The sequence below is a fragment of the Anabrus simplex genome, chromosome 2, assembly GCF_040414725.1.
Source record: "Anabrus simplex isolate iqAnaSimp1 chromosome 2, ASM4041472v1, whole genome shotgun sequence".
In the NCBI taxonomy this organism is placed as follows: domain Eukaryota; kingdom Metazoa; phylum Arthropoda; class Insecta; order Orthoptera; family Tettigoniidae; genus Anabrus; species Anabrus simplex.
Genome location: NC_090266.1, coordinates 927,908,235 through 927,929,811, shown reverse-complemented (window position 1 = coordinate 927,929,811; position 21,577 = coordinate 927,908,235). Strand labels below are relative to the sequence as shown.

Below are 21,577 nucleotides of genomic sequence, written 5' to 3'. Positions count from 1 at the left end.
TTATGGGGATACTTATATCTCAAAACTGAAGGCAATAGACGTGAACAATGGTGTTTGGAATCTCCTTTAAACATAAAGAAACAAGCCTTCTTTTAATTTTTTTTTTTTTTTTTTATCGGGCGAGTTGGCCGTGCGCGTAGAGGCGCGCGGCTGTGAGCTTGCATCCGGGAGATAGTAGGTTCGAATCCCACTATCGGCAGCCCTGAAAATGGTTTTCCGTGGTTTCCCATTTTCACACCAGGCAAATGCTGGGGCTGTACCTTAATTAAGGCCACGGCCGCTTCCTTCCAACTCCTAAGCCTTTCCTATCCCATCGTCGCCATAAGACCTATCTGTGTCGGTGCGACGTAAAGCCAATAACAAAAAAAAATTAATTTTTTGGGGGGGGGGCGGGGGGTGGCGGTAAATAAACTTAACGGCGGTGGGGTGTAGAAGGAGGTGAGACCAATTGATTTTACTGTTCTTTATGTACTTATAAGTATCCTCCGTTGCTCAGGCGGCAGCGCGCCGGCCTCTCACAACTGGGTTCCGTGGTTCAAATCCCGGTCACTCCATGTGACATTCGTGCTGGAAAAAACGGAGGCGGGACAGGTTTTTCTCCGGATACTCCGGTTTTCCCTGTCATCAGCCATTCCAGCAACACATAATAGTAATAATAATAATAATAATAATAATAATGTTCCGGACCGTCGTCAAATGTGCGGACCGCGCTGGAAAAGGCTCCTGGACGGGTAATGACTAAGAATGCAGTCCGGCTGCGGGTTCAGTGCCGCCAAAGCACCCAATATGACACCACGCCGGATCTCCTGAAGGAATTTATACATATTAAAATGATTATAGGAAAAGATGGCAAAGATTTACGGACCCAACTGACCGGGAGGAATACCTGAGACTAGCCCGGGAAGTACGAAATCGATTGCTGGAAAGGAAGATTGAAAAATGGGAGGAAACGTGCCGTAATCTAATAGAAAACGAGTCAGATCGGGAATGTTGGTGGATTCTCGCAGAAAACGAGTCAGATCGCGAATTTCGGCGGATTATATATCTAAAACAATAAGCATTCAATTATAAATTTCAGTATAATACCGTAGCGAAGCACGGGTATCTTGCTAGTACAGTATAAATGTGTATCTAAACATTTACTTGTAACAAGCATTGGGGGCTGATTCCTGGGATCAAAAGAATAAATAATATCTGTGTGAACATGTGTCCTACAGTGCATTGTTACCAAGTTGCATATGACTGAATTAGATTACATACATTGGCCACATCACAGGGGATCCTCAGTGTGTCTTCCATAAGTGACCTCAGCATGGTTGCATCAGGGAGATAGTGGGTTCGAATCCCACGGTCGGCTGCCCTGAAGATGGTTTTCCGTGGATTCCCATTTTCACACCAGGCAAATGCTGGGGCTGTACCTTAATTAAGGCCATGGCCGCTTCCTTCCCACCCTAGGCCTTCCCTATCTCATCATCGCCGTAAGACCTATCTGTGTCGGTGTGACGTAAAGCACATAGCAAAAAAAACCTCAGCATGGACTGATGAAGCCGCTCTACGGTATCAGAGTCCTGTCAAACAGCTGCACAGCTGTTATTGATACACTATTCACAGTCGTCAGGTGAAATACGAGGATTGGCGCAAAAGTCATGGCAATTTTTTTTTCTTGTAGATATGTGAACGGAAAACAAACGTACATGTGTCGTGTGGAAGTTCTGCAGGCATAGTGTGTATGCAGAACAACAGATGGCTCTGTGATAGCTAGTAGTAGCGCAGCGAGGGCTGTGAAATCCGTCAGTTGGTGAGTGTCGTGCGAGATGAAAGTAACCCGTGTTGAGCAGCGCGCTTACATCAAAATAGCCGTTCTCCGAGGGAGAAATGCGAAGGAATGTCACAGTGAATTAGGGGAAGCCCTTGGAAATAATGCCCTACCATACCGTACAGTAGCATGGTGGGTAGGAAAGTTTCAGCAATTAACATAAATTAACATAAGACATAACATAACAAAAAATTAACCAGAAGACATAGTGCACTGTAAACACTAGGTCCTGCCAGCAAAGGCATACCTATTCAATACAATATGTTATTTCTTATAATTAGGACTTATACATTTTTATTAACATCCTAATTGGGACATATTTTGCTCCATATATTGGGCATCATCAGCCAATAACTCATACCTCAAAATCAAATTGACATAAGATTAATTTTAAGGACACTTGCTCTAAAGCATTACTTTGTCAATTTATGTATTTTTCATCTAAACAGTGTTATGTGGCTGAAGATGTTGATAATATACAAAACATGTACCACTTTTAACCACTAAATTGCCTTAAGCAATCATGTATCAAACCAAACCAAACCCCATGGCACTACAGCCCTTGAAGGGCCTTGGCCTACCAAGTGACCGCTGCTCAGCCTGAAGGCCTGCAGATTGCGAGGTGTCATGTGGTCAGCACGACAAATCCTCTCGGCCGTTATTCTTGGCTCTCGAGACCGGAGTCGCTATCTCACCGTCAGATAGCTCCTCAGTTCTAATCACGTAGGCTGAGTGGACCTCGAACCAGCTCTCTGGTCCAGGTAAAAATCCCTGACCTGGCCGGGAATCGAACCCGGGGCATCCGGGTAAGAGGCAGGCACGTTACTCCTACACCACGGGGCCGGCTAATCATTGTATCAACTTGGTGGAAAATAAATAAACACTTAGTAGTGAGTCTATTGAAGTGCGATACAGACCATGAAGCAAATTTTATGTAGTGAGCTGCAACTGCGCAAAATCGCATCGCGGTGAGTACCGCATGAACTGACGGAAGTTCAAAGGTGGGTACGCTATGCAATATGCTCCGACCACCTTGCACGTTGGCAACAAGACGGCGATCAATTCTTGTCACGAATAATCACCATCGATGAATTTTGGGCCAGGGCATACGAACCAGAAGTGAAACGTCAGTCCGCGGAGTGGTGACATACTGGATCACCGAGGAGGCAGTCTGACTCGTTGGCTGAATGGTTAGCATACTGGCCTCCGGTTCAGAGGGTCCCGGGTTCGATTCCCGGCCGGGTCGGGGATTTTAACCTTCATTGGTTAATTCCAGTGGCTTGGGGGCTTTCTGTTTGTGCTGTCCCCAACATCCCTGCAACTTACACACCACACATAACACTATCCTCCACCACAATAACACGCAGTTACCTACACATGGCAGATGCCGCCCACCCTCATCGGAGGGTCTGCCTTACAAGGGCTGCACTTGGCTAGAAATAGCCACACAAAATTATTATTACCAAGGAGGCAGAAGGTCCGTCAGAATCCTTCCCTGATCAAATTGATGGTGATCGCCGTGTATGACGTCAGGGGTGTCATTGTTTGCCACTTTGTTCCACATGGCAGAACAGTGACCGCACAGTACCAGGATCTTCCTGGTGCGACAGGTAAGACGTGGCGTTTGGGAGAAACATCCAGATCTTGTGGACAGTGCAATAATCCTGCACGACAATGCAAAACCACATAAAGCAGAGTGTGTAGGGCAGCTACTGTGACGTTGGGGATGGGAAGAATTGGAGCACCCACTGTACTCTCCCGACATTTCGCCCTGTGACTTTGAACTCATTCGAAAGATTAAGGAACCACTGCGTGGTAGGCAGTTTGCAACACGAGAGGACATTGCTAATGCTGTGTGCCAACAGGGGACTCGATTCACACATTATGCGGCAAATGCTGAGGCAGATGGTATTCAGCGCCTCCTACATCATTGGCAGCGTGTGGTGTCAGTAGCAGGGGATTACTTTGAGGGTCTTTAGGGCCAGGTTTGTCATGTCAACTTTATGTGTACTGTGTTGTCATTCTTTTGCACCTGGAAGGCCATATTGCCCTGTATACTACCGTTATAAATTAGTGTGTTACGATATTTCAGTGCTATTCATTGTCCACACATGTAGGTAACACCTTGTCCTTTCATCTGTATATGTCACATTTTCCAACCGGACTGGTATCTTCAAGAAAAAAATCTGTGGCTTGGTTCTAAAAGGGCCAATGTCAAAAAACCTGTTTTTGAGCTATGAGCATTTTGAAGTTTTGCTTATAGTTTTCCAGTTATTTTTTTTCAACAACTAACTTTAAATAACTTTATACGTTCTTTGTGGAAGTCACCTTATTAAACACTAATTTTTTCCTATCGTATTCTTTAAAAATTGCTAGGTCCCTAATCTTTATTGGTAATTTAACATTATTGGCAAGGGCTTATTTAATTGAGCGTTAACTGTTCGTTTAGTACGTAACAGAGACACTGGCCCTTTTAACATGTTGCAAGCCGGGATAAAACACGAATGTATCAGTTAATATCTCAATTTCGATAAAAAAATGACATAGGTCCTTTTAGGACCAAGCCACAGAAATATGGTTGCCATGACTTTTGCTCCAACCCTCGTAGCTTAGCTGTGGAGTGGCATTTTCGCACAGCTATGGTGTAGTGCGTTGTAATATAGTTGGATCGCTTGCACTGATCCCATATGTCGATATTTGTGAGGGCTATTCGGTTTAATATTAAAATATCAATATATTTTTAAGATGTTCCACCTATTCAATGTATGTATGTTCAGTCCGCCAGCGATGCCGCTGGTGGGATCCTCAACAGCTCTGCCATCAGCTGTCATAGATGGCCTAGGCATCACTAAAGAGGTGTACTAGGGAAGTGAGGAGTGAGGTAGTTTCCCCATTGCTTTCGTCACCGAGCCAAAGTTGCTAATACATATCAGTCTGCCAAGACCACTGAAATGCATACATCAACCAACCCTATGAGCAACATTTTCACACCATTTATAGCAGGGATTGGCATTACTGGCATCACTCATACCTCAGTCACTTTCATATTGTCAAAGCCAAGGATAAGACAGAGACAGATCTCTGAAAGTAACGAAATTGCTCTAACCTATACCAGAAGACATAGTGCACTGTAAACACTAGGTCCTGCCAGCAAAGGCATACCTATTCAATACAATATGTTAATTAGGACTTATACATTTTTATTAACATCCTAATTGGGACATGTTTGGCTCCATGTATTGGGCATCATCAGCCAATAACTTATACCTCAAAATCAAGAATAATCAGGATCTGATTATATTTTAATGATCTGCATTATTCCTAAGGTATAATGAATGTTGATTTATTTCATTTATTATTCTTATTTGACTAATTAAAGATTGCTTTCTTTAATTATTAAAACACATAAGATAAATACTGAACACTGGTGTGAACAATTATTTGAAATACATTAAAATGTTCTTAAATTAAAATTGTTCGACTGTATTGTCAGGTTTTTATACTTTGTCTTGTAGTCCACTAATTAAAAAATAATTCACATTTGAACACTTACACTTCACATAACAAACTAAGTTGCACAGTATGATAATTTACTAAGTTAAGAATCTGGTTAAAATTACATAATTTTGTTATTATCATAATGAAATACTATTGTCATCTTGAAATATCCATATAGCTAAGCTTTTTTGATACTTGTTGATGTTTGATTGTCAAATATAACAGCCCTATATTTAGGGGTATATCTTAATTGTGATTTGTTTGAAAAACTAGAAGTCATAATTTTTTATATTTTTATTATTATTATTATTATTATTATTATTATTATTATTATTATTATTATTATTATTATTGTTGTTATAGTGTCGAAACGCATCATTCGTTGAAGTCCATTTATTGGCGTAATGGATGTCCAACTGATTATTTGCTTGTTTTGTTAAGTTTAAGAATTGCTTGCCACTTGTTGTTGACGTTGATCTAATGGGGGGCTTCTCAAAATTTATGTTTGAAGATGGAATCTGTTGTTTCCGGTTTGCAGAATGTAGTTATTTAAGTGTCCCCTCGTCTCTTGTGTGGCTGGCTTGTTTTGTTGATGGTACCGGATCAGCTAACTATTCAGCTCCCATGAAATGTAGCTGTCACCCATCCATGCTTATTTTGGGCCTGTGTTGCTTGACTATGAATATCTCTGATAATGAGTTAAGGTATGAAATAGTTAAAACGAGTGAAAAGCACTGGCCTTAAAGTCACTAAGCTCAGTGTATCATGCGGTGGAGCAGAGAATGTCAAATACAAAGTGTAATTTAGATGTTAGTTTCGTAGTATAGTGTAGTTCAGTTATGGTAGAGAGAGAGAGAGAGGAACGCCGAAGAACCCAGTAAATAGGAAAGTAATGCTTAGTTTGGATTTTTATACCTTCCTGGTATGCTGCGATCAGCTCATATATATATATCTGATAGTCATATATTACAATGCCGAGCATACTTCCTGATGGATTAAGGAGGTCAAGGTTATATGCCTGTTACCAATGGAAAGTTAAAATAGGTCATTACCACTTTTAATGAGAAACTCCTGATGAATTCCAAGCATTATGATTTCTGACATATTTTACTCTGTATTTACTTATTCTTATTTATTCCATCACAATTCAATAGTTGCCTGAGATCCAGAGGTCTACTTTAATACATACACATTCCTACATTGAGGTCACTGCAATAGGATGTGGAGATTGCAAACTTTCACACCACAAAACGTGGGAACGTGTAGGTTTTTTGATATTACTGTATTTTAGTCACTCATTTTACTAATTGTGAATGATGTAACCTCTTACATGAGCACTCTGCTTGGCTAGAATTTACATTTTTATTTCAGATGTTTCAGACAAAAAGGAAATTGAAAATGAGAGTTTTCCAAACCCTTGTATTTATTTTATTTTTACATACGTTTTGGTACTTTTTCTTTAAATACACAGAACTGATTCTTCTGTTCTTGACAGTGCCTCTCTGTAGTACTTCACCTCCTTACTATCACCACTGTTCTCTTTAGCAAGTTGTCTGCAGGTTCTCAGTGTCTCTTAGTTCTCGTGAACCCACTTTCCTGAGGTTTCCTGGATGGATGACCTCGGGAATTATATCGGCTACGGAACTGTTCTTTTTAGTAAGGCATCTCGAACAACAAATGTCGCTCTTGTAAAACTGTTCACCTCTAACTAATATTCATTTTTGATTGTCTTACGGCACTTCAGAATTGCGTGTTTTGAGATGAGATCTGGAAATGCCAGAATCCTGTTTGCTTAGGTTTAGTATTAACCTCTTACGCCAGTCCAACATTTGAAAATCCATTGCTGCTTTAAAGATGGTAGTGTTGTTCTTCATGATTTCTGTACAATCTTCAGGATTGGGTATCACTTCCTGTCATTTGAAATCCTTCTCTAAATTTCCAAATACCCTATCAGGAGGAATGAAATGTCCTCTGGCAGGGAAATAATGTTCAAGTTCAGTGATATTTTCCAGTTTTCTGGTGCTGTCAGTAGCCACTTCATGCACATGGATAGGAGGAGTTAATTTTTAATTTATCTGCTGTATCCATCGGACAATGTTTCTCAGTAAAAAGTTACCCTGGTTGATTTTACTTTTTACTGGCTTAAAACAATGTGTGGAATACCATAATATCAGATATCCTCGGCTTGGAACACTGTAGTAGCTTTGTATTTTACTGCAAGAGGAGTACAACAAACTACAAATCAAGCAAGTCACAACATGCTCATCTCACTTACACAAACAAACAATAGTGTAGCATGCTGAGTGGCTGCCATATTGCGGCTCTGATTGACCTATTAGGAGATTGCTCAGTTTGAAACTACCATCTGGTGGAGATTGTTAGGTTTAAAATTGGCATGTTTTGTTGTTGCCATGTTTGAAGTAAAAGGGTAGGTTACATAAGTAAAATTCAGTGCCAAGTTTAACCCAGTATGAATAACTCAATTTACGAAAAAGGTCAAGATTGCCGGGTTTGAAACCAACCCCTCGTATGTTCATACTGTTGGTACAGTTTTTTCTCCTTTTTTCACCAATTGCTCCTCAGTATTTGTTACAAATGTTTAGATACGCCCTGTATAACTTTCCTGTTGTTTACGAATTGAAATACCGAGCGAGTTGGCCGTGCGGTTAGCAGCGCACAGCAGTGAGCTTGCATCCGGGAGATAGTGAGTTCGAATCCCACTGTCGGCAGGCCTGAAGATGTTTTTCCATGGTTTCCCATTTTCACACCAAGCAAATGCTGGGGCTGTACCTTAATTAAGGCCACAGCCGCTTCCTTCCAACTCCTAGCACTTTCCTATCCCATCGTCGCCATAAGACCTATCTGTGTCTGTGCGCCGTAAAGCCACTAGCTAAAAAAAAAAAAAAAAAACTGAAATACAGTAGTTCTTCCTGACCTTTTTCCCAATTTATTGAAATTGGCATTTGACATGGATTTGGCCCAGATTTACAGTCGGACGCCCTTCCTGATGTCAACCATATGTGTGTTCCTGTGGTGGTAGAAAATTTAATGTTTTATGCAGATGAAAAGAATTGTATTAAGATAAACACACAGTCCCCAAACCAGAAGAATTAACCATACACAGCTAAAATCCTCAGTCCAGCCAGGAATTCAACCCGGGACCTTCTGAACTCAAGGCCAGTAACGGTAACCATTCAGCCAAGGAGCTGGACACATACAGAAATGCAGTGAATACCCCAAATTCTAAATTGGACATACTGCTCAAAATTTCAAGAGACACAGATTAGATCATAGCACTCAAACATAAAGAAGAATTTGCCTTTTCCAACCTCAAATATGCAGGCTTCAGTACAAGTCCTGAGGGACTGGGTCTCAACACTCCAAAACAACAAATAAAAAACAAAGACATGCACACACACACACTTCTTGTATAATTTATGCATACTACATAAAAGTGCCTTGCTAACTGCAACATTAACAAAGGGTGCTAGACATTGAGCAAAAATGACCAAAGAAAATCAGCTGTAAGCATTCCAATGCGATAACTGTTTACCATTAAAATCAGTAATTGGTTTAGAATTTGGGAGAATATATTGTTTTGCATTCCAAGTAATTTTGTGGAACAAAAATTCAGGCTGTGAGGTTAGTACTGACTGATGATATTCATTTGTGCTTCCTATACTACGTTATTCTACCTTTGTCTGAGGAAAGATGTAAATTTTTAAGATAAAGCTTCGTTTACCCATACAGGAACGCTTGCCCTAGAGTCGTTCTGGAGCATAGAGTATGCCTGTAATACCTGAGATGTCACTAACATGAGCGCACTAAATAGGTACTGGCAGTTAAAATTAGTTTAGTGCTTCAAAAACAAACTTAAGGTGAATATTGTTTTGTGTAAAATGTATATATGAATGAAATTTCAACAGAAAAATTTGCTGCACCACTTGGCTTATACACAGCAGGTCATAAGCATGTGTGGAATTTGAAAGCAAGAACATGAGTCCTTGGGAAGTGTACATTATACTGCAGTGAGGTGTATGTCTGCTCAGAGTATTAAGGATCATCATCACATAAGAAGGCCTTAGATGATGTCAAAGAACAGAAAATAAATACTTGGTAGTGACTTGCAAATGCGATCGTTTCAAAACAGCGTCTATGCTGACAGCAGAAATGAATAATTTGAGGAATGAACCTCCAAGTATTTTTACAGTAATGTAATGACTTTAGGATGCAAATCTTAAAGAATGTATTGCAGCAAAGAAACTCCTACTGAGGGCTGTCACTAAGAGTAAAAAACTATTGGGCCTAACAACACAAAAATTAGAATGTTATTCAGTGGGGAAAAGTTTATTTACAGATGAATTGAAATTGGAGCTCTTTGGCACAAAACGCTGCAATTTTGTTCATTGTGTAAAACAAGAACACTAGGCTCCTGGGTGCTTATCCATTACAGTCAAGCATGAAGGAGGATTCGATAATGATCTGGGGTTGCTTTGGCTGCAAATAAGACTGGTGATCGAAACTTACTTTCAACCTATTAGGTCGTGTTACGTACATTTAGTACGCATTGAAGAGATGTTAAGTAGAGAACAAAAATGGCCAATCGGACACCAGTGGGATCCGAACCCACAACCTCCCGACGCGAAATCGAGAGGTTGTGGGTTCGGATCCCACTGGTGTCCGATTGGCCATTTTTGTTCAGTACTTAACATCTCTTCAACGCGTACTAAAGGTACGTAACACGACCTAATAGGTTGAAAGTCAGTTTCGATTACAATGCGGTCGTGAAAATTCAATATTCAAAGACTGGTGATATTGTCAAAATTGAGTAAGTTGTAAATAAAGAAATTATCATAACATTCTCCAACGCCTTGTAACATCATCTGGGACATGTTTAATTGGCAGTGGTTTCATACTGTAGGAAGATATTGATCCTAAGCATTCATCTTCACTGTGCGGGAAGTATGTCGAATGGTTAGGAGAGAGGAAAGAACTAAAAAGCGTGTCCTGGCCTCAAAGCCCCAACTGCAACCCAATTGATCTTCTTTGAGAACATTTGGATAGAGAGGTGATGACTAATGTAAATGCACCGTGGAGCCAGTTGGATAAGTTCAGCACACTTGATAGAGAAATGCTTGAAATGTGCTAAACGGTGACCAAAGCAAGGAGAGGTTACTTTGAAGAAAGTAATATCTGGAAAGAATTATTAAGTTCCATTCAATAACTATTTAAGAACAAATGAAAATTTGCAGTCTGTTTCCAGTCATTCGACCGGGTCAGGGATGGAATGAGTGAAGCCCCCATCTGGCGGCGAGGATAGGAAATGTGTCGGCTGCCAAAGCCTGTCGCACTCCTCTGCGGCAATGATAAATGACTGATAGATGAAATGAAATGTTAATGGAGAGTGTTGCTGGAATGAAATATTACAGGGAAAACCGGAGTACCCGGAGAAAAACCTGTCCCGCCTCTGCTCTGTCCAGCACAAATCTCACATGGAGTGACCGAGATTTGAACCGCAGTATCCAGCGGTGAGAAGCCGGTGTGCTGCCACCTGAGCCATGGAGACTCTTAAGAATAAATCCTAAACTTAATTAACAATATTTTTGCAATAAATCCTGAGAATGAGGGGTGTTACAAAAATGCTCGAGTGGTAGTGTATATCGACGATGTAAATGCTGTTAGCAGTTTTCATGAGCAGTTGTCAATACAATAAGCAGGTTCCAATTGATTTTCCCTTAGAGATTCTTATCTCATAACACATAAGGGTCTTATCAGGTAAATTACCATGGGATTTTTTAAAATTAATTTTAATTTTGCACTCTGTAATGTGTACAGGTTTGGTCTTGTAAATGATTGGGATTTGAAATGTCCAGTGCATATACTACTAAACATTTTGTGTGTTAGTATCCCGGTTTCACTGGCGAGTTGCAGAACTATTTATCAGTTGTTGGAGGGAGTGTGCAGAGCGGATAAGCCATTCACTGTATGTTTGAAAGGAATTGGGGTTTTGCTGAGCTGGTAGCCTTCTATTATTCCTCCTCAACTTCCATGTAGAACAGTTTTCCCTTCTCACCCTGCTAGGCTATTGTTCTTGGCCTCACTACTGTTACACTGGCATGTGCATTTTAAGTCGCTTACTTTGTTGGACATTCCAAATCTCACTCATAAACGTAATTTGGGTCTTCTATTTTGGTGATTTCTCTCTTCTTTGTGATGCTTTGTATCTTATTTTCTGTTCCTCATTCTCAAACTCATGACAGTTGGCTCCCCAACCAAAGTGTTTCTTAAAATCTTGGAAGGATCTGCCATTACAGAGTTCAGAGCATAGAATATTCTAATGATCCTTAGCAGTAATATGTGTGAGGAACTGGCAGGAACTCATTGGCAGATAAGTAAGAAGAGTTGTGGCTTTCTCCACCTCTGCTTTTGGATCGATTTTGGCTCTTCCTGTGGACTGGATCTGAACATGAGTGTGTTTGGTCCAAAAATCTGATCTCTGGTATTTTGTATGGAAAGGAACATATGAAGTCATGAAAATTATCAGTATGCTAAGAATAAAATGCACTGTTTAGAGAATGCTCTATTGATGTGGTTTTTAGCAGTAGCAAGCCCATTGGAAATGTATTTGTACGGAAATATGTATGAACTTTGTAGTTGTAGTACAACTTAGTATCTTTATTTTATTTATAGGAAACCATTGATGGTGTCACTGTGTGGAAGTGATGATGAAGAAGATGGAGCCGGTTGTAGGGCTGTTGAAAAATATTTAACCTTACTGCAGTTGGTCATGGCAGAATCTGGACAGGCATTCAACCGTTTCATTAGTAGCACAACTGCTTTTTGCTTGGAACATGTTTATCCGGTAAGATATCTCTCCATTGTCTTGTGAATGCCCATACTGGGAATAAATTGAAAATATATTTCTATTACTTGTAAAACTAATTTGGGAGATACCATATGTAATTAACTTGTCTGTACCAGTCTCTATACATGGTATAGACTCCTCAGGGCTTTCATACTGCAAACCTCTACAAGCATAATTTCTTTTTAATCTACCATATGAAGCTTCAGACCTGTCACATAGTGAGTTGTTTATCTTCAGATTGGAAGATATTTGATATTTTCCCCATTCAGAGTTTGATTTTCTTTTAATTTAATTTAATGTAGCCTTCTTTCTTCCCACATGACTGTGCACAGACATGGATTTATGTTGCATTGTAATGGAAGTATGTGAAACTACTTGACTTTTCACCATGTAGTTTACTAGTATAATTCATACCTTATCATTGATATATAGAGAGCTTTTACCAAGAATCACAACCTATTGTGGGTAGCAGCAGCAAGTGAGGGAGCTGTTCCCTACAGAACATGGCTGGCTGTCAGTCATGACTAAGATTCGGAAGTTAAGGAAATGTTTTATTTTTTTCCTGAGCACATTTTACCCTAAGGCCCTCTGCACACGGAGCTACTCATTAGGAACGTGACTGGTTTGTAACTGGGGTCACACACTGGTTAGTAACTGAATAGTGTCTCGGCTTCACACACGAAGCTACTGTGCGGTGACGGATTCTTCCTGATTAGCCATTTGTAAAGTTTGTTGCGGACTCGCTAGATCGCTTCTTAACTTTGCTAGAATGTCAACCACTGACTCAAGTGATGAAGAAGACATGATTGTGTTTCATTATTTCAGGGGGAAAAAAATAGAAGAAGGTATTGGGTTCACCCATATCTTGAAAAGAACATCCACTGCAGATTATTCATAGCAGTAAAGGAGTTCGAACAAACGGATGCTAAATTTATTTATTTTTATCGTATGACCAAACACAGTTATATGGACTTGGTGCAGCTTATTGCGCCTGCCATTCGACAGCGAAATACAAATATGAGGGAACGTGTGAGTGCTGAGGAAAGAGTGCTAATAACTCTCAGGTAAGATAAGTGAACTTTTTTTTTTTTTTTTGTTAGTTGCTTTACGTCGCACCGACACAGATAGGTCTTATGGCGACGATGGGACAGGGAAGGGCTAGGAGTGGGAGGGAAGCGTCCGTGGCCTTAATTAAGGCACAGCCCCAGCATTTGCCTGGTGTGAAAATGGGAAACAGGAAAACCATTTTCAGGGCTGCCGACAGTGGGGTTCGAACGTACTATCTCCCGAATACTGGATACCGGCCGCACTTAAGCGGCTGCAGCTATTGAGCTCGAAATGTGAACTTTATTTTTACAAAAAATTTAAAAAGCTTAGAAAATAATTTCGTGCTTTCTCCGTAATGTCCTTTCTTGCGTAATCCTTCAGCGTACAATTGTACAGTACGGGGTGTTTTTTTATTTCTCCCACTAACTTTATGTTGAAAACTTGTTCGCTCGCCATTGTAAAAGGCACTTGATCACTGGGAACTGAGAAACTAAACTCGCTGGTAACTGGCTCCGCGAGTCACCTGGAACTGATTACAAACTAGTTACTAACAGATTACTAACTGGTAGCGCCATGTGTGGCTTTCCATTGAAATACGCAGGAAGTGACACTCAAGTAATCGGCCGGAAACTTCAGTTACCAATCAATTACTAATGAGTAGCTCCGTGTGTAGATGGCCTTAATCTGAAAAATAAGTGTGAATAATGGGTCCCTTACCTCGTTTAAAGCAATTTGATGTTGCATATAAGTGCATATTTTTTGTTTAAATTGAGGAGTCATTAACAAGGTATGTGTTATCTGCGTTGAGTTTCAAACACAGGATTTCCAAATAGTGCAGTAGATATAGTAATCGCCACGTAAGGCAATACCCCAGAAAGTAAATATCGCCGCCCGATGCTCTTCTTTTCTCTTTTTTGTAATGGCTGATCACTGCTGCCAACCTGCCTGGTTACATATTAAAATCACCAGACATAACCATAACAAACTAACCTCAATGTAAACACCAATAATGAATGTTTCTCTACCCTAGTAAATGATAAACGTTAAGATGAAATAAATCAAGATATTCATAATTAAGTCGGTTTCCATGCTCAATGAGGAATTAAGGAAATAAACACACTTTCTCACTCAAATTAATGTTACATATATCTGTCTTCATTTTGATATACAATAGGCGTACTATAACCATATTCTTGAAAAGAGGGGCGTGTTAAATGATGTAATTTATTTAATAAGTCTTTGCAGTGTGATTTTCGAAAGTTGCAGGCTGGTTATATCTTCAAGCTTATCCAGGAAACATATAGGAATACTAATGTGCCATGCTCAGTGAACGGAAATTAAGTCAGCTTTCAAGTTCACTGCGGATTCGAAAATAATAATGTTATAAGTTCTACTGCCAAAATTTCATCCCGCAAGAGTTATTTCATGTACCGGTAGATCTAGACATGAGTCTGGCGTATTTGAGCACTTTCAAATACCGCCAGACTCAAACCCACCATATAGGAACACTAATGTGCCAAGCTACGTGAACGGAAATTAGGTCAGCTTTCAAGCTCACTGCAGGATTGAATATTAGTTCTACTATCTACTTCTATCGTTTTCATATACGCCGAGGTGCCAGAATTTCGTCCCGCAAGAGTTATTTTATGTACCGGTAGATCTAGACATGAGACTGGCAATTTGAGCACTTTCAGATACCGCCGGACTCGAACCCACCAACCTGAGCTAGTCATACATTCTCTCCTTCACTCACTTAAATTAATTTTAAACATTTTCCTGCCTTTATTCTGATGTACACATTACTAAAACTGTATTTTTAAAGGAACGGGTAGGGGGGAGGGGAAAGGCAGAAAGAATCTAGATTGTATAATACATTGTAATTTCTAAGTTCAAGGACTTACCACATAGGACATATCTGTCCTTCCTGATAGCTTTACATCCCACTAAGTACTTTTACAGTTTTCGGAGGCACCAAGGTGGCAGAATTTTGACCTGCAGGAGTTCTTTTACGTGCCAGTAAATGTATGGATATGAGAATGATGTATCTGAGTACTTTCAAATACCACCGGACCGAGCTAGGATCGAACCTGCCAAGTTGAGGTCAGAAGGCCAGTGCCTCAGCCGTCTGAGCCACTCAGCTCGGTGTCCTTCCTTTTGCTTGGATGTTGTCTTCTTTCTTAAATAAGCAGTAGGGGATGGGGGCATTTTAAACATATTCTCAGCTTGCAACTTGGTGTATCTCAAGCTTACAACATTAAGGAAACCCAGGAAAGGTACAGGGACGCTAATGAGTCAAATAACATTACCAGATTTTTACATATATATTGGCTTAAATCACATGAAAACAGGTTGTAAGGCAAGAATGGGATAGGAAAGAGGGCTAGGACTTAAAATGAAAATAAGAGGTTGTTGCCTTAATAAAGGTACAACCACAGCATTAGCCTGAAATGAAAACTAGGGAACCACAAAAAAAAAAAACACAAGCAGCCTACGCAGTGGCCTCCATGGTATGCACTAGCCAGCATCTCGGTAGGTGTGCTACGTACCAACTGATCAGCCCAATCTAGCACACGGGGGCGAAACGCTGGCAACCAGGAATGACTTAGCTGGAAAATGTATAATGTCAAATAACGAACCATTTAAATTGGCGTTATAACTTCAGACCTGCCGACTGTGGGGCTTGAATCAACCATCTCCTGAAAGCAAGCTCACAGCAATGTCATTGAACTGCACAGCCAGTTCACTCAGTTTCTTATGACGCGTAATAGGCCTACCACATGGGCTTGCTCTCTCCCAAATTACACAGTTTCAACTTCTACCACAAGGCGACCCACTTACCTGTATATGGATCTTCAGTTCTTCAATTATACACATATGTAAGAACATTATGTATCTTAGTAAAATCTGATGATGATGCTTGTTGTTTAAAGGCGCCTAACATCTAGGTCAACAGCCCCTAATGGTACAAAATGAGACACATTGTAATGACAGTTTAAAAGTTCAAAATCAGCCACTGACCCGAATAAAAAAAAAAACAGGATGATGATTAAGAATGGATGGATATGAATTTAAAACAATCAGTGGATCCAGTTCAGAAACTATCATAAACAATAGTATTACTGACCAAGGGACTGCTTCTAAAGCACAATCCTGAATCGAGGATGCGTGTTGTCTAAAGGAGTCCAAAATTCAGGTCAACAGCCCCTCTTAATGGTACTTACCGCTAGTAAAGTAGAACCATGGTATTTGTCATGGTGCGGTACTAATCAGAAATAGTGTAGACTCATGGTGTTCAACACATTATGGTACTACTCACAAGTATTCTACTTTGTACAGGTAACAAAGACCTATAGTGCTTCTCACATAATGGTGCCACTCATAGGCAACGCAAACCCATGGTGTTCCTCACCTAAGTGAACTAATCACGGGCGCCGGTATTCCCATGGTGTTCCTCCCATGGTGCCGCTGATATAGTGCCACTAATCACAGGCAACGCCCAGACACGTGGTGTTTCTCACAATGGTACTAATCACGGGTGCTGGAAAACCCCTACTCTCACTTTATGTTACTACTAATCACGAACCTATTGTGTACCTAACATAGTGGTACTACTCGCAAGTAAAGGCGACCCATGGTGTTCCCCACGTGATGGCACTAATCACAAGTAGTTTCATAGTTCTAATACAGTCATCCCTTCTTCACACCTTTTAGTCACCTCTTACAACTGGCAGGGGATACCGTGAGTGCATCCCTCATCCATGGGGGTTTGTAACAAATCTATTGGGGAAGAAATACTTTTATACTGTATCTACATCATAAAGAAGTCATGTTGTCATAGCAATATGCAATGAAATAAGCATAATTTACTATAATTTACTATATTTAGTGTTAGTTTATTTACATTTTAAGTGATGTGTAGTAATAATAACAACAAAAGTATGCAGTAAAAAATCAATATATGGTAATTTACACATCACGAGCCATTCCATGGTCACTGAATTACAAAGCAGAGGGTATGAATAAACAATAATAAACACGAGTACTAGTATTTAAAAAGCAAAGTCATCTCCATCCTTGACAAAGGCAAAATACATTTTGCCGGGTGTTTTGGAGGCTTGCGTGTTCAAATGATCCTTAGAGCTACGCCGGCGGGGGAATATGCTCCTGGTAGGGCCACACAAGCTGGACAGGTCTAAGGTGATGATCCAGGCTAAGAGTGATACCCTAGTCCTCCAGGTTGGGGGTTGGTGCATGGGGCTAACAACTTCACCACCACAAAACTACATATTGTTCAGAAACCAAATAGAGATAACCGGACGGTCCTAAACTTACGATGACTAAAGCATGCTAAATGACAACGATATGGATATATTGGAACATGGAATGTGAGAAGTATCTTTCAGGCTGGGGCTAGTAGAAAATTGGAGGAGGAATTACTTAAATATAACATAGATGTGGCAGCTTTACAGGAGATAAGATGGAAGACAATCAAGGTGGCAGATCTACAGCACTACATTTTGTTCAATAGTGGGGAGGAAGAAAATAGAATAGGAACAGGGTTTATGGTCAAGAAATCGATCAGTCATAATACGACTGAATATGAAGCAATAAGCCTCAGACTATGAAGGTTAAGATTGAAAAGGAGATCTGCCAACATAACACTAATTAGTGTCCATGCCCAAACAGAGGATGCCGAAGGGGAAGAGAAAGAACAGTTCTATGAAAAAATGGAGCAAGCATATGACAAGTTGCCCAAGTATGATGTTAAGTTGTCCTAGGGGATTACAATGCCAAAGTAGGCAAAGAGAAAGAAAACCACCCAGTGGCAGGATATCACAGTAAACACCAAGAATCCAATGAGAACGGATGGAATTTGATTGATTTTGCCTTCAGCAAGAAGCTGGTGATTAAGAGCACATGTTTTCCCCATAAGGAGATCCATAAAGATACATGGATATCACCGGATGGTCTGACAAAGAACCAGATAGACCCTGTGCTGATAGATGCACGACATGCATCCAATATTATGGATGTGAGAAGCATGCGTGGTGCAGACAGTGATTCAGATCACATACTAGTGAGGATCAAGTTCCAAGAAAGACAGGCAATTAAACCTGGGGACAGAGCTGAGCAGAGCAAGGTCTATAATGTAGAGCTGTTAAGGGATGAGAAGGAGGAAGAGTATAGAAACCAGATGCAAAGAAAACTACAGATGGGCAGAAACGGGAATGTGGACATCAATTAAAATGTGGGAAGAAACCAAGCTAGCAATAAATACAACAGCGCAGGAAGTACTTGGAGAGAAAAGGAAACAGAATAGAAATAAATGGTATGATGAAGAAGTGGGTAAGGTTCCTAGAAGAGAGAAATCTGTACCGACAAAGAATGCTACAGAGACCCACTCAAAATTATATGGCAGTTTTTAAAGAGAAACTGTGAATAGCAAAGACATTGATAAGGAACAAGAAAATAATAGAAGGGAGAGATTGGATGAAGTGCAAAAGATATTTGAAAACAAACAAGGTAGAAAATTCTTCCATGGGGTTGGACAAGTAAAGAAGGGATATCAACCTAGAGTGAATATGCTTAAGGATGAGACTGATAGACTGATTGTTGGGAAAGAACAAATTCTGGAAAGATGGGCAAAACATATCGAAACATTACTTTCTGTCTGACCAATAAATGAACAAAAAGAAGGATCAGGTAGTATGGAAACTTCAGAGAGAGATGAGTGTGAGGGGGAAGAGAGGAACGATGAGAATGGAGATGAGGAATGATGAGAATGGAGATGACTATGAAGACGATGTGGGATCACCATCGGTTGAGAAATAAGTGAAATTATAAAACAATTGAAGTACAGTACAGCCCCAGGGAATGACCTCATAACTGCAGAAATGGTAAAACTGGAGAAGTGTTGGTGAGGAGAATACATGAGATAATTAAAAAGGTATGGGAAACAGGTAAAATGCCAGAGGACTGGACACTAGCAAATATATGTATGCCCTATACATAAGAAGGGGTCACGCATGCAATGCAAGAATTATCAAGGTATATCCTTACTGAGTACAGTGTATGAAATCCTCTCTACAGCCATAACAAAGAGAGTTAGTAGTAGAGCAGAAAGAATTATAGGGGAGTACCAAGCTGGTTTCAGACCTGGAAGATCGACGACGGACCATATTTTCACCACGATAATGACTCTGGAAAAGACATACAAATACGTTTGACTAGGACATCTTTTTATATATTTTAAACAAGCCTAGACAAAGTAAAGAGATCAAAATTATTGGAAACAATGAAGTATTTTAAATTCCCACAGAAGTTAATAAAATTGACTAAGATGACCCTGGAGAACAGCAGAAGTCAGGTAAAAGTACAGGGAAGTCTGTCAAGATCATTCAGAACCGATGAAGGCCTAAGGCAAGGAGATCCCTTATCACCAGTGTTACTTAATATAGTACTGGAGAAAGCTGCTAGATCAATAACTACTAATCCAGGTGGTAATATTTACAATAGACTGATCCAAGTTTTGGCTCATGCGGATGGTGTGGTGATAAACTGCTAGGAGTAACGAGGCACTTACACTGTCTTAAGGGAGCTGAAAGATGTGGCTGGATCTTTGGGTTTAGAGATAAGTGAGGCTAAATCTAAATAGCCTATATGGTAGCAAAGAGAAGTGGAAGGAACACCGAAAAACTCCAAGTGGATGATTACACCTTTGAAGCAGTATATCTAGGCTCAGTAATAACATCAGAAAATAAAGTTGAGACAGATATTGTAAATCGTATTAAGGCTGCCAACAGATCCTACAGAGCACTGTACCCTCTTCTGAGAAGTAAAAAATTTTAAAACTGACTCTCTACAAAACAATAATTAAACCAGTACTTATGTATGGGATTGAGGCATGGGTATTGACTGAGGCCACAGAGAGGAGATTAAATGTGTGGGAAAGGAATGTACTGAGGAAGATATTTGGATTGGTGAAGGAGGGAGATTTATGGAGAATCAGAACAAATGAAAAATAAGATTATTGTATAAGGAGCTGGACTTGGTAACCTCAGTCAAAATGAGAATAAATTGTATGGCTGGGGCATGTGCAACGGATGGAGGAGGGAAGACTTCCATGGAAGGCACTGACAGGGCACCCTGGGGGCAGAAGGAGAGGTCGGTCCCGGATGAGATGGCTGGAGGATGTGGAGACTGATCTGAGGACCGTTGGAGTCAGGAAGTGGCGTAGGCATGCCGAAGATCGGGACGAATGGAGAGCTGTGGTCAAGGAGACCAAGGTCTTTAAAGGACCGTAGAGCCATGGAGTAAGTAAAGTCATCTCCGTACAAGCCATGAAGGCCATTGGAAAGGTGAAAGGTAAAGGCTTCCGCTATCCATAACTTTGTCACTTGGTGGGGTAGAGTGGTTAGCTCTATATTCAGATTGAGCACTGGAACTTGCTCACTGACTTGAAGCTTGCAGACCCCAAGTTCTTCCAGCCAGGTGACACTGAGTTATTAATAGGCGCAGAACATTTATTTTCATTATTGAAACTTGGTTGCAGAACGAGTAAGAGGCCATGGGGCAAATGGTTAAGGTCAGGGAATGAAGGTGGAAGCTGTTATCTACCCCATCATCCAGTTTTTAAGCTTAGTAGCTCGCCTACAAAAACAAGGGTTGTATTTCTTACATCTGCTAACATATCTAACAATATTTCATTGAATGATGTAGTAATGGTTGGAACGACAATATAAGAGGATCTTTACTCTGTTATTCTAAGCTTTAGAATGCATACCTTTGCCTTCACTGCAGATATTGCTGAAATGTATCGGCAAGTCATGGTTCATGCAGATGATAGGAACATCAAATTAAATCAAATTAAATTTATTCCTTTCAGAATAACATTAAATCATGATAACAAACATGGTACATCTTTCTTTCACCATGCAGTTAGGTGGCACACAGGCTGACCAGGCTGATGCTAGAATAACAATGATACTCCGTCATTTTAATGTCTTTATGAAAACAAGCCCAACATTCAGCTTGCAAAACTTTGAAGAAATGTTCCCCCTCGAAATTAGTCCAATCTAATAGGAACCACAGCCTTCAGCAAAAGTGCTGAACATATTTTTTATGACTTGTTTTCAGGTAATTGATTGATAATTGTATTGTATTTTAACAAACACTAACCTATACTTTATGTGTTACTACATACAATATTAAGATTTTTCAACTTAGTCCATTAACAACAGATCTCAATTTAACACCACAGTGTATTTTTATACATGTAAAATGTGTCATGGATGCTGTATATTTTTATAATGGTGTTTTTTGACTAGACTCTATTGATTTAGAGGAGGTGA

At 40.1% G+C, this 21,577-nt stretch overlaps 1 protein-coding gene across 1 annotated transcript in view; it reads left to right on the top strand.

Moving 5' to 3' along the window:
* ebo (ellipsoid body open) overlaps nt 1–21,577 on the top strand; it is a 515,097-nt gene that overhangs the window by 432,567 nt on the left and 60,953 nt on the right. The window contains exon 16 of the mRNA XM_067141696.2: nt 12,005–12,176. Coding sequence (XP_066997797.2) covers nt 12,005–12,176 — 172 coding nt within the window. The remainder of the gene's footprint in view (nt 1–12,004; nt 12,177–21,577) is intronic.